The sequence below is a fragment of the Agelaius tricolor genome, unplaced genomic scaffold (genome assembly GCF_023055355.1).
Source record: "Agelaius tricolor isolate 1412-34295 unplaced genomic scaffold, bAgeTri1.0.p SCAF_5, whole genome shotgun sequence".
Classification (NCBI taxonomy): domain Eukaryota; kingdom Metazoa; phylum Chordata; class Aves; order Passeriformes; family Icteridae; genus Agelaius; species Agelaius tricolor.
The window spans coordinates 49,953,968-49,968,766 of record NW_027269265.1 but is presented as its reverse complement, the minus strand read 5'-3'; the positions used below and the strand labels follow the sequence as shown (position 1 = coordinate 49,968,766).

The window sequence follows — 14,799 nt, the reverse complement described above, 5'->3', positions numbered from 1 at the left end:
CACTATATTATCTAATTATTTGGGGAGAGGGGTTTCTAATGTTACAGACAAAGGGAAATAGCATGCAAACTGCAGTCATAAACCAATTTTTCCTTACTTTAACAACTTTAAGATTAGATAGGTAAATCCCAGGCAAGGCCATTTGTCTTCCTTGAGAACTATGCTTTGACATTTTTGTGAGTGTCTGGATTAGCTGGTTGCATAAAACAGTGAATATTAGAAATATTCGTTCACTTTACTTTTACTTACATGCCATCAAGTGTATACCAAATGTTAAACAGCATCTAGTTTGCTCATTTGCTGGATTGCACATACTACTGCTTTCTTTATGTGAATTCATAATTCCTGAATGCATTCAGAGAGCAATGCACTTACTTCTTCCTTGCTGTCATGATATTAAGTATATTAAAAATAAGTTTTTATGCTCAAATTGATTCAGCAATACACTTACATTCTGGAATATTCCCACAATTACAACTAAAAAATGCTTTGATTCCTAGGCCAAGATTTAGTTCATCAGATAAATATAAGTTTTTACTGTGAGATTTCAAGAAGTACTTTACAATTTATTTGCTATATGCTTTTGGCCTTTCTAATGTGGAGCTGTACTTCATCATTTTCCTCCAAGTACCTGCTTTTGCAGACAGAAATTTTGACCTCTGATATCACCACATTCCAGCCTTGCCTGTATATCTGAATATCTCCATAAATCAATTCATTTCAATACCAGCATTTATTAACTTTTTTCTTTTTCCAGTATCTCCTGATTAGTGTGTCAAATAGTGGAGGTGTCAGGATTACAAAAAAAAAAAAAAAGGGAAATAGAAAAAAGCAATGCAAAACTTGATTGTTTTCCCTCTTGGCCATCACGTGGTTGTCAATCATAAAAATCATCACAGGAAAAGTAACTAATTAGAAATGAAAGGCCAATATCTCAAGCAGTTCCTGTCAGTCCTGGGATATGTTTCCATGTAACACTGATGTAAGACATGAAAAAGAGCTGGCATGCCCAAATGGTTGCCTGTTTTTTCCAGCTACATCTGTTTGTCTAATGAAACAAATTACATTCCCTAAAATCCCTGCCACATTTGTACCTTTGATATTCCAACCACAGTACTAATATCCTAAGTCCCTCCTTGCAAGAGGTGTTCACTTCTGCAAAGCCCAGTTATGTGAGTAACAGTGCACAAGTCATCAAGCACTGCCTGAGTGGGTATTACTCAAGCAAATAAAGCTTCACAGGATCAGTCCTGTTGGATAGGCTGCCAGTTGGCACCATTTCCCCTCCCAGTTATCCATTTTACTTTGTGCACATGCCACTTAGGAATGGAACTGGATTTCTGTGCTGGAGCAAATAGCACATTATTATTGCATTATCCCAAATACTGCAATATTGAAAGGAGAGCATCATCAGACTGACAGAATGGCACCACAGAGGTTCAGAGGGGCATCACCTTGGCCAAACTCCTTGGGAGCTAGACCAGGGTGCCTGGCTCAGCCATGGCTGTTGCTCCACACTAGGCTGGAACAGGCAGAGCACCAACTAAGTGTGACCCCCAGGCAGCACCACAGGTGGGCAGCAAATATTTTCTTGATCCTCTGCTGTTATACAGGAGCTGGTTATAATCTGCCTCTAAATTAGAAGGGCTCAAATCATGGGCTCTTCTATGAGTGAAGCCAGTAGAAGAATTGTCTGGGCTGAATAGAATCAGTGAGATTTTAGCCTCTGGCTTTGGCAGAGGCACAGCTGCGAACAAGTCCTTAAGCCACCGGTGAGGATGCAGCACAGCACGCCCCAAGCAAACGAAGCAGCAGGACTTGAACTAGGGGATGCCTATGTCTTCATTTCCAATTTTAAAACACACGTGGGAGAGGGAAAGTGGGAGGACAGCTACTATCATTTTCTGCACCGACATGAGCCCAAGAAACAATGACATTTACTTTGGTTTAACTAATTTCCACACATCAGATCATGTTCGGCACCCGTGTGCCAAAGTCCTATTCTTCAAGTCTGTTGAAATACCACTTTTCGAAACATGTGTGCTAACATTTGGCCAACACCACCACAAGATCATTTTATTAACTTGTAGCTCATTTCATAGACTGCTGCTCATGTTGCTAACATATGCTATTCTACCATTTACTGCTCTATAATTAGAGAAGTCATATGAAAGAGATACACAAGGCTTAATTTTTGCATTAAATACAATTTGTTTAGACTCGGGTAGGCGAAATAAGGAAAAAAAGAGTCATATAATGAATTAGAAAACTGCAAGACAGCTAATTTAACTCTTAAAAGGTCACAGCAAAATTTTTTTAAAACACAGCTTCCCCGCCCCCCTCATGACTGCATACAGTTTTAAGAGTCAAATCCAGAACTATATTATGCTCTGCCAGGATAAAACTTGTTTCCAGGGACTGAGGGCCTCAGGGGCAGAGCAGCTAGCAGGATCCTTGCAAATGGGGAACCAAGGGGTAAGATCAGAAGCTTACAAGTAGCAGAGGACTATGAACCTTTTACACACTGCGTCTTTTCTGCTGCCACCACCCTGTTATGCCAAAGCATTTGTAGTATGGAAGAGGTTGAATAAAGGATAGAGAGCATCACCAGAAAATTTATTACAGCATGCTCTGCTCAGAGAAGGCAAGGATCCTCCATCACTTCTCTTTCCTCGCAGCTGACAGAAAATTCCAAGCCAGCCAGCCATGAAGATGCCTTTTACTGGGAAAAGCTGGCTGTTAACAGATCTTTTCCTTGAGAAATTATCACATAAGGACTTTAGAACTCATTAATAAGCCAGTATGTAATAATAAATAAAATATGAAACATTTGACTTTGATGTTTAGCACATTTGTCTTTCCTCCATTGGATCAGTTTCAGTGTTCACCAGGCAAGTTAGGAGCTGGACAGGAGCCGTGGTGCCACACCTAGGGCAGAGCCCCTGAAGTGGAATCAGCGATTTAGCAGCCAGCTACAAGTTACAGGCACAAAACAGCATTTCTCTCTTCCAACTGCACACAACTGCATTGCAGAAGGGACTTGGATATATATTATTTTTAATACTGAGCTGCTTAAAAAACAGTAAAAATATATACCAGTGACGGCTGGGAATCAATTCACAAGCAAACTGGGTTTTAAGGGAAATGCATCCTTTCTACTGTAAATTAATAAACTGCAGCTATAGTTTATTAAGCCACTACAATATTTTACATTTTCTACTGCCATAATCTTGACTGCTTATAAATTACAGTACTTTTACCTATTCCTTAATCCAGAAACATCATTATTAAAATGTTTGATGGAGGCTGCAGTGCATCTATCATTGCTTGTAAAAGTTAATTAGATTAGATAAAAGAAATAATTAGATTTGCATTTTTATCCTGGTTTTAAACTTCCAAAGAAGATCACAACAGTATGCCTGTGGGCAATTAAAAACAGCATAGAGCAGTGAAATATAAAGGCAAAAAAGGTCTGTTTTTCCTAGCTAATTCATGATTGAAGATACAATTACAAAATATTTTAAGGGTTTGCTGAAGCTGGGGGCTATTCCTAGACTTCTAAGCTTTGTTTATAACTCTCTCTCTCTCTCTTTCAAGGGAGTATCTGATCTGTGTACCCTGCCAATAGAAGTATCAAATTGCTTTCAATGGCTTTATTTGGTCCTGTGCAGAGCTTGCTGGAAAGGGATCAGTTTCATGATCAATAACAGAAAAAAAAAAAAAAAAAGAAAAAAAGGTAGAGGAGAATATTCCCTAGTGCTGGAACAGTACAACTGCCATTGCTTCTGCTTGTCAACACTAAATAGAGTTTACAAAGAAAGACAACCTCAGAGAGCATAACTGAGCTGACAATAACTGGATTCCAGCTTGTGCATTTTCAGCAAGCTCTCTGCAAGGAGCTTTAACCTGTCTCCAAAAGGCAATAAATGAAAGGTTCAGCTCTTAAAATTGGAGGTCAGTTACATACTTAATGATGAAGCGTATCTTTAAATCTATTTCTACTATTATTATCCTAGCAAAAAATTAATTAACCAGGTCAGGGAGGCTGTGAAGGCTAATGTGGAATGTAATTATTCCTGATCTTTAGACATGTACTTCACATAAAGAGATAGTCCTTATTCAGCTCACCAGGTACCTCAATTGTCAGTAGTTAATCACAGATAAGAAGAGAGACTCATTGGTTCAGTCTCTTAAGTTTTACTTATGATTCAAATGATTCTTATTCAAAGACAGTTTAAATAGTTGTAATTTTATAGTTACGATTCTTTTGTCTGTTTACTATCACAGTAATCACGTTCCCTCTATTTGAGGGAAACAGAAAATGTAAGAACATTTATAGGAAAGTAGAACAGCATGAATGTATAGATTAAAAGTTAAAAAAATTACTATTAGGAATAATTTCTAGTGGCTGAATTAAAACAGAAGACTTATGAGAGCAGAGGAAACTAGTTTCTGTGTGCAATGGAAATAATACTGATTTAAACAGAAAACAAAATGCTCTGCAATGGCATTAAGCACAGTAAAGAGAAATAAAGGTGAAGGGAAATGGACAAAAGCAGCTTGACTCATCTTTCACAGTTATCCTCATCATAGAGTTCTGCAGAAAAGCTCAACCATCACTGTCCCTTTTAAAGACTTCAGACTTAGGAGTTGCTTTGATGAAACCTACCCACAAGGAGGAAAGCCCTAAAAACTTTCATCGCTTAAATCTACATACACCCCCATTCTCAGAGGGAATCCTGGAGCAACAGGCTCCAAGCTTCAGTGGGATCCACCTCTTTTCCTCAGATAGGCATGGAGGGGCTCAGAAGAAGTCCCCAAGTCTCATTCTGAAAGGACTGAATTCTCATAATGAGGCACAGAACTCACAGGGATTTCAGGACTCCTGGTTTGGAAACATTTAAGAAATGCATGTCTTCCCTTTTTCCAATCTAATCTTCATGATGTACTACCAAATTCCTCCTTTAACCAGCTTTTTCACTTATTCCTAGAGATTTTCCCTTTCGTAGCACAGGCTAAGAGATGTCCTTGAATTAGCCCAATTATGTTCCCTCTACTATAGAATGAATAGTTTTTATTAAACAATCAAAGGAAAAAACGTATATTTTACAAAAATCTTAATCAACCTGAAGACTGATCTGTGAGCTCTTATTTGCCCCACATTATCTTCTCAACTTTAATTTGCACTGAAATCAATGATTTCTCTGCACAGCTCTGTAGAATAAAGAACTTAATTTGGCATAGTAGATTTCCTCCCATCTCTGTGGACTCCTCTATAGAAGAGTGTTTATGAACATTATGAACATTTGAGCTGAAAAGTAATAATACACTGCATTTATTTGAAAATTTTCATTTAAGATTCTCAAAACATTACATTTAAATTGAGGGAAAGGATGTGACTTGCCAAATTTCTGATAATCAGAGACAAAACTGATGAGAAGTCCAGATTCCCCACTCCTTTTAGCCAACAAAACTGCTTTCCCCAACACACAGACCCTGATAGAAACATTAGCTTCACGTAGAAAACATGAGATGATCATGCAGAACATTTAATGACCTCTGTACTCTTGAAATACCTTTTTTTTTTTTTGCATACACTAAGCCTAGATAAAGTGCTCTTTGCTCATAGGTTATTGACAAAGTTTTGGATGTATAACAAGTCTGCAGTAAGGTGCTCTAGTAAATGGTCTCAAAACAAAACAAAATAAAACCAAAAAACCCAAAGAAAGAAACAACCCATTCACCAAATAAATGAAACAAGGTCAAAATGAGTACATAAACAGATAATATACAGCACAATATAAATAAGAAATACTAGGTAATGCAAATTCTCAGTATATTTACCCAGTAGTTGCCCAGGGGAAGCGTGAATTATTTAATGTAAATTATTTTAAATTTTGTATGTGGCTGACCTATTGTAAGCCCCTTCTAAAGCAATTTCTAATTGCTTAAATGGTTCAACTGGGTGCACTTATTCACAGAAACTCTTGTTCAAGAATTAACACTGCCCCTCAGGAGAGGACAGCTGACACACTGTGTGTCTCATGATGAACACATTGCATCAGCAGCGCCCCTCTCCTCCTGCATCCTGGAGAACGCGCTGTACTTGCCTCGAGCCGCTGTGCCATGAGTGGGCCCCTGCCCAGATGGAACTGGCACCTGTGCTGCTCACATGTTGTAATCTCTTCACAAGGGGAGTGGCAGGGAAGGGTACTACTGTTTTCTCACGCATACGAAGTGCAGATAAGGGCCCACACCATTCTCTGTGGGTAATCACTGTTTCCTGAAAATTGTTGCTCAAGAGTGTCTTTGAACAAACCTTCTAAACAAAATCAAGTTACTGGGGACAGAGCTGCAAATTCTACCAGGCTCAAAAACTAAACTGGGAATGTAAACATTCCATAGAAATTTTGTTTCCCCTTCAAGACACAGAGAGCAGGATTCACCTCATCTCACATCAGATCTCTACACTAAAGGCATTGACACATATATCCTCCTTAGTTAATGGAGAGAAACAGCCATTTTAGGGAACAACTTAGCTGATATATTTTAAACATCTACTTTAGGACAAGACAAATTGTATCCTGAAACAATTCACTTAGCTTCTCACTGCTCACTACAAGAGCAATCTAGATAATTAATTAGACAGAATCTGTACTGCAGTTACCTATTTTTGATACGATGAACTCCACCCAGAGTCACCAGCATGAGTTCAGCACTGGTATTGAGCTTTCTTGGGAAGATGGTGGGAGAGGATCTGGGAGAACCAGCACAGCACTATTTCTGTCACCTGCCTCCCTTTTGCCTCCATCCCAGCTCCAGCCCTTAAGGAACTACACATCTCAAACTATAACACTCATAACCTATTCTACAGCAGCAAACCTACTATGAAATGCAGATGCAATTTAGTAACTTCTCCCTCAAGTCCCTTCTGGCCGCCAAACCTGCCATAGAATTAAGACAGAACAAATAAACAAAGCAAGACCACTTGGCTCATAAGCAAATGGACTATGTGAGCTGGAGACAATCTCCCAGGGAACTTTCTTTTAGTAATCTCCCCAAAAGACCATTGGACATTTGACTTGGCATCTGCCCAGCGTGCTTAGTGCTTCTTACTGGAGCCTACAGCATTCCTTGGGCCCTGAGATGCCCACTACAAATCTGGCTGACCAGCTGGGAGAAGAAACAATCATCACTGCCTCAAACACACTGATTAGACTCAGGTAAATGTAAAAATCATAAATCAGTAAAGAGCCCAAACCACTGAGGAGCTATGGCATAAGAAGACGATATATTAATAAGAATTTGGAAGCAAATACAAGGACGAGTCACCAAGAAATAGTTTAGCTTGGATGAACAGAATAACCATTGAAACACTTCTTTGCAAATACATCTAGGAAAGGATGGGAAAGAAAACTTGTGGAGGGTTCAGCACTATGTAAGAGGAAAGGTGGAGTGAATGAGAAAATGAACCTTCAATCTATTCTAGAAATGAATTCTAAGACCACATATCCCTGGAGATAGTGGAAGGGTAAAGCTACTGGAAAGTATTGACTGAAGGGAAACTTGAAGTACCTTTGAGCTTTTTACTACAGAGCAGGTATCCCAGCCAAACATACCTACAATTCTCCAAACAGAAACAAAAAAATCCCTAGGCATAATTCCTCTGTTTCCTAATTTTTAAAGGAATTTTAAAAGTTAGAAATTTCTCATACAGATAACACTTCTGTTTTGTAGACTTAGCTAGGTTTCAGTCTTAGCTTTTATGCTAAGACTCTTTTTATATTATTCTTTGCTTTCTGAAGCCAGACTTGCAAATACCACTTAGAGAAGATGGTGTATTTTTTTCCTTACACTATTCTTTTTAGTTCCTTACACTGTTCTTTTTTCCTTATACTATCTCTTTCATCCTTGATGAACACCTAATATGAACACACAGTCTCCTAATAGGCAACAACAATGATGGTGCTTTATAATTCAATTGTGTCTCTCATACAAGGTATTAACACCTCTATATTTGTTAAATAAAGCCCTTAGAAGTGTAACTGAGACTGCATTACAACATTTTCAAAAGCATTTACAAGCATTCCTTTGGGATGAGGGAAAGAAAAACTTCAGTTTTGGCATCTAGTAACATAGCAATCTGCTAATTAAGGAAAAGAAATGGATAGCCCAAGCTTATAAGAAATGATTGGCAGCACAATCATCTGTCAGACCAAATTGAAATATTTCAATCACTGAACAGGCCCATGGAAATGCTTTCAAAGTGGGAAGCAGAGAAGGTAACACAGTCACATGCCAACAATGCCTCTGCATCCATGTCACTCTCTGCCCACGTATACTTGCACAAAATTAAAACATGTTCTGAGTACAAGTACAGATAATTAAATATCTCCAGAATACTTCCAGATCCACAAGGGTATAATTACTCCAAAGGCACCTGGAACACATATACCTACGGGTCTTTGTGCATGAGCAGACTGGTGCCAGGGACTTGGTACTGCTTCAATGTCTCAATTTTGCCTTTGTAGAACACAGAATTCCTCCAGCAATAACTGAGACTCTGTTTTAACTTCACACAATGCAAGTCAAACTGATTGCAGATTTCAGAATTATGACAAGATGGTGAGATTTAAAAATAGTTCATAACTTTCAGAAGAAAACTTTGCCTATTAAAGTTCTTTGCACCAAAAAAAGATGTCTGACAATAATTTTCAGGGACCCAAGGAACTCCCATAAAAAGCATCTTTACTCAGGCTTGTTAGTAAAGCGAGTGGCTGCTTTATTTTAGACCCTTCCCTCTCCATAAATGGAACTTAAGTATAATCAGAAGAGAGCAATAAAACACACTGACCTGAATTTGCTGCTGCAGTAGATTGATTTTGTGCTGCTGTTGCAGAAGTTGCTGCTGTTGTCTTGCAATCTATTAGAAATAAAATTTCCATTAAATTAAAACAGCAATATTGAAATTTCAATACTATTGACTGAAAAGCATAATATTTGTTATTCTTCATTATATTTTATTAAGCATATTATTTTTTTTTAAATGGGGCATCTTTTAGAGGTAAATTTAAATGCAACATAAAAATCTACTTAGCGAGTAAGAAATATGTATTTTAAGCAGTGAGACCTTAGCTCTGAAAAGCACAGAAACATAGGTTTATTTGTGTGCATGTGAATAATCTCATCACTATTCAACAAAGCATTTAAGCCTGTGGTGATCTTTAACTGTGATGCATTACTGTTAGCTACAATGGGAATGAAACACATGCTTAAAATTAAGTGCTTTTCTGAATGGGGATGGGATTACGCAGGTGCTTAAGGTTAAACATACATTTTCCTGCTTTGCTGAACTGGAGCCTTTGCTGGTGTTTATAGATGTTTCACTATTCAGCACGAGCTCCTAGGGTAAGCTTCTCTGACTTTCTCCACAATGAGCAGCGCATTACTTCTCTTGCAAATCTCAAAAATCATCCTTGGAGCTACTTAGCAAAGCAGAGCCTTATTCTGTGTAAAAGCAGTACCTGGTGCTCAGCAGCTTATCCTCCTCACAGCCCTATGAAATATGCAGATATTCTTACCCAGATTTGGTAGAATCAGTGGGGGATCTGCAGGATAAGGGTTTACTCTATCCCTCCTCTAGCACAGATGGAGAAAAGCAAATGTTCAGGGTGAAGAACACTAAGAGACTGGTGAGAATTTGCTGCAGATACTCCATCTACCTCCCTGATTGCCACAAAATCAGCATGCTGGAGCAGAAGGGAAATAGGATCCTGCCCTCAGACCACAGAGCTGCTCCCTGCAATGGGTGATGTGGAAGGCAGCCACTGAGGAGAAGCCACAGGGAGCTGGGGGAACTGGACTTCTGCTTTAGAAGGGCAACAGTGCAACAGACTGAAACGAGAGCAAGATTTGTGTTTCCTGGAAATCCCAGCCTCAGCACTTCTGCTACCTTCATTTCTTAAGTATAATTTCCCCTCCTATAAATATTTATCTAGAGCAGAGGAATCACATAAAACAGCAAGAAGCTGGTGACAAAGGTATTTTGGTCACTCAAATCCACAGTTTCTCTTTTGGCAAAAACCCTCTTGGGCTCCTTCCCTAACATCTTCTGAGCACACTTATTCTGTTATAAACAGAGAAAGCTAAGTAAAATGTTTTTATGATAAAAAAATGACAGGAATGTATAAAGGTTGGTTTGGAAATAAACAATCACATAGTTTTAGTGAAAACTGTTCAGATTAACTCAGAAGGAATTTGCAGTCACATATTAACAGCTTGTAATTGTGCATACACGGAGACCAAGGCTGTCATTTCCTTAATCTCTCACTGTCACATGGAAATAACTCTAAGTTTTTTCAGTCAAAATTCACTTTTGTAAGAGAAATCAACTTAAAATTCATGTGTATTTTAAGTCTTGTACGTGGCCTCAAGGAGGCAAATTAAAGTCTACATGATTCTGGGGCTTGATGAAGGCAAAGGGCTACAAGATGGAGTCAAGCAACTCTCACAGATCACTACAGCAATGCTTGTAATGGAGCTCAAACCCCTTTCAGGATCTTGGTGTTCAAACAGATCTGGATGAACCTCCAAGGCAAGTCAATAAAATACAGTGAGTGAGGACTGAGTGAAAAAGGGAATCAGAGAGAGCTGGCAGATCCTGTACCCAGGCAGCCCAGGGGCAGGTCCTAGAAGCTCAGGTAGCTGTTGTCAGCACAGAGACCAGCAGTGTGCCTGTGCTGGGAGAAACAACCCTAATGGGCACAGTGCTATATGGAGTATTTAAAACCTCTGTGGGAGCTGGAGTCACCTCTTTTAGTGAGCAACACATCAATTATGTGACTCCATCTTAGAAGTGTAGTGCTTGTAACTAAAGATAAGGTCTGTCAGGTTTTTTATCCACATTGTCCCTGCTGCTGAAGTCTCAGCAAAAGAAAAAGTTGGTTACAGTGTGCAGCTTCGCAGTGAAATGATACAGAGCATGGAGCTGCACTGTGGGCTCAGTGCTGTATCATTTTTTCACAGGTACACAGTACCCTACATCCAGTATTTTTTGGAGCTGCTGATGACCTGGCTGCAGCTTAACACAGTAAACCACAGCCAAGACAAGGAGGAGACTTTTGTTTGTGTGTGCAAAAGAATGGATCTGCCAGGGTTCTGCCAGCTTGCGAACAGCTTTTTGTACCTGCATGCACAATGTAGCACATTTGAATAGGCATTTCCTGATGAAAACAAGAAATATACCATGGAGTATCTAATCTCCAAGGTTCCTCTTCACTGGAGCAGTTCTGTGATAGAAAATGTACCCAAGACCCTGCAATGCAATTACCATAGTATCGTCTTGATGTATAGGCTTGACACAGTAAAGTAGGGTACACAAGCACCATGTGGCTCAAATTCTGAATTTTATTTGCCTATCGGTTGAGCTACATGCTCGCTTCATTGAGCATGACAACCTAGTTTTAAGTGTCATTTAATTTTCATTTTGAAATATAATTACAAAGTGTTCACTGTAAGATATCACTCGTCTGCAAATGTGTCAAGATTAATTTGTGCTAGCTTATTCACAAGTGTCAATAGTTAATTACTGTGTCATCTCTAGATGGCTAAATGACATTCTAACTTCTGATTTTTTACAGTGTTCCTTTATGTTATTTTCCATTAGGGGATGAGTCCATATTCCTACATGTGGGCAAATACCCAAGCCCATAAAATACCAGACGTCACAACTCATTAAAATCAACAGAGCATACATTGCTGTATATATCCTATAAAATATATTTAACTGAAAAGATAATTCTAGTAATAATGTCAGATTCCTAAAAACCACACATTAATTTGGATCTGTCGGATCTAATGCTCAGGGGACTAGTGCATGGGATCATTGTTGTTGCACTTTTGTTCAATGAGAAGGGGACAGCTCATTGGACAACTGCATCTTTAAACCAAACAAATAATCAAGGAAAAAAAAACCCAAAAAAACCAAAAAGACAAAGCAAGAAAAAAAACTGTTCACCACCTCAACAAACAAATCAAACCTTACTTATGCAAGGTATTTGAAGGTTTGAATACATAAGGGGTTTTGTTTAATTATTTTCTTTTCAGAAAGAGAAAGTGTTAAATAATGGTTATAAGTCTGGCTTGTTCATAACTCTCAAAATTGCATCTCAGTGCAAGGAGAACTGTGAAATCTATCATCCACTCCTTTTTTGTTTTTTCAGGGTCCTATAATATTCCCTCTTTCTGGAGAAACGTCTAACTTCTGCAGATATTTAAAAAAAACAAGCCACAAAAGGGAGCAACAGCAGGCAGAGCAGAGTTTGCGACAAGCATTCTGCATGAACCATTTTCACAGGTTTCCTTCTTGGAGCCTCACCTGTTCTTGCTGTTGGCGAGCAAGGTCCATTTGCTGCCGTTGTTTTTCGATTTGAGAGGCTGCCAGCTTTTTCTGCTCATCGTGGGCAGCCAGGAGCTGCTCCCGTAAGCTGATCAGCTGGGTGATCATGGTAGAGAGCTGCCGCTCTTTCTCTGCCAGGCTTTCTGGTGTACCTAAACGTGGGGGAAAGATGGACTGTAAATATGAGGTAGACAATATTTACAGAGCAATATTTACCCCTCCAAACAAATGGCTGCATCACCAACGTGCCTTTCTCAAACAGCAGCTTGGATATATTTTCTACTCACAAATCTCAAAAGAATGTTACACATAGATTTGCTGTGCTCTAAGCAAGGGAGGATGTAACAGAAATGGGAGCAAAAAAGATACAGAATATTTCCTTTTTTCTGGCAGGGATTTATTCTGTATGAATCCCTGGATCCTTTCCATCTAAATCTGCCCACTGTGATAAATACATTCATAGTTTATCAGACATAATTTTACCTCAGTTTATATATTTTCTCATTTTTTCACTCCAAGTATGTACAAATGCTAAAACAGAATTTAAAAGATGCTGTTTGGTGGAAGAAGCAGTTGAAGAATTTATTGATAATTTCTCTAAAATACCCATATATCTGGTAGGTCATTTAGGTAAATGTAAGCCATGGTTGCAGAATTTGTATTAAAAATGAGCTTTACTTGTCCTCAAGAGAAATGGCTAACCTGAGAAAATAGCTTAAGAATTTTCATTTAACTTTCAAAGTTTACTCTACAGAGAACATTTAATTAATATGAAACTACGGTACATTTATTCTTTGCACTAATGATGCTTAATGGTCTGTTTATGGGTAAATTGCATGGGTCTCATAAGTGGAGAGTACAGGGTCCTTTTCCAAACCAATCTGAAAATATCCCACCTTATATAGGAACATATTACTCTGTCAGAAACAGCAATGTCAGTTCCTATATTTGAGCCATACAATACATTTCCTTTTTTGAGCACCTCAGAATCATAGGTCTATAAGACATAATATAAATACATCAAGGTAGAAGTCCAAGAATATTGGAAGATATCTGAAAGAACGTTAGAGTTGGAAGTGGGATTAATAAAGCAATTCAATGTTGTAAAGTAGAATTGAAAATCAGAGAAGAAAACCAAGAATTATTCAGGCCTGTAGTCTGCCACAATGATATGAGAAGTGGCACAAAAGAGAGTATTCAGAAACTTCCTTTCCCCTGTTCACAATAGAGGACTGTGATAAAGAAGTCACTGGACTTTTGAAGAGGAAGAAAAGGTGTGAGCAACAGGACCTGGGAGGGAATGGAGAAACAGTCACAAGATTATGACTCCAGCTTCTTCCCAGGAATAAGATGGATATCTTGTAAAGAAAAGGAAAAAGGGGCTGACAGGTTTCATAAGGAGAAGGAAGACAAAACAAGATCCTGCCAAGAAGGTGACAAACCCAAGCTTATCCACTACTTACATTGTGGGGCCAGTAAGATTCTTACACAGAATTTCATTTGCAAAAGCAGCTTAAAAGAAAACCTTTATCTGAAATTGCTTCATATGGAAAAAAAAGAAACTGTGTAGCTTAAGTCATTCACTCTAAACAAACTCTGAGAAACAAAGATGTTTCTCAAACTCTGAGAAACAAAAATGTAAATGTACATTTTATGTACATTTATTAATTGCATTTAGCAATGCAAAGTACTGAAAAAGATTCAATTTCTTATTCACTATTAAGTATCTTAGTTTTAAATGAGTTTCCAAGAAGCTGCTGTTTCCCTACCCTCTAATGCCTAATGTACATCCAGTATGCATGTGACATAGTCCTCCAGAAGAAGAAAAATGTGTAAATTCTGTTGCAGTTGAAATTTTAGAAAGGGTTGATAGTGATTTCCTTAGTCACAAGAGGAATGATGGATGCATGAAGTTGAAACTGAAGGACTCTCCTACCCAGACCAACTCATTGCAAAGCCTTAGTGAGATACAAGTGACTGAAGCAATAGAAGAGTTCTGTGCAAAAAGCTGTTACAAGTCCAAAACAAATAGAAAATAATTTTTGAAAGTAAGCTTAGGCAGCTGTGTGGCCAGGAAAGTGCCTGCCCTGGAAGAACTGCCTTGCCAGGATCCCTCAGCATGTACTGAGCTCCGTGCTGACATTTGTTCAATTCTCTACAGCTTCAATATAGACCTACCTTAACCCTGCTAAACTGTGTTATTAGGTCTTGGAGATTTTTCAGCATGGTTCAAAGGTCTTTTAGGTGGTTTTGAATTCATTTCCATAGGTAAAAGACTCTTCTGCCAAAGAAAAACTCCCTCGCCCATTGTGACCAGAAGAGATCAACCACTCCACCCACCAATTTTAGAAAGCCAGTGGGAAGCAACCTGCTGCCTCAAATGGTACTTATTGTCCTCCACT

At 38.6% G+C, this 14,799-nt stretch overlaps 1 protein-coding gene across 16 annotated transcripts in view; it reads right to left on the bottom strand.

The window, feature by feature from the left end:
* SOX6 (SRY-box transcription factor 6) overlaps positions 1-14,799 on the bottom strand; it is a 370,607-nt gene that overhangs the window by 132,561 nt on the left and 223,247 nt on the right. For all 16 annotated transcript variants that reach the window (XM_071427882.1, XM_071427878.1, XM_071427887.1 and 13 more), the window contains 2 exons: positions 12,377-12,549; positions 8,855-8,923 (listed from right to left, as the gene is read on the bottom strand). In XM_071427882.1, coding sequence (XP_071283983.1) covers positions 8,855-8,923; positions 12,377-12,549 — 242 coding nt within the window. The remainder of the gene's footprint in view (positions 1-8,854; positions 8,924-12,376; positions 12,550-14,799) is intronic.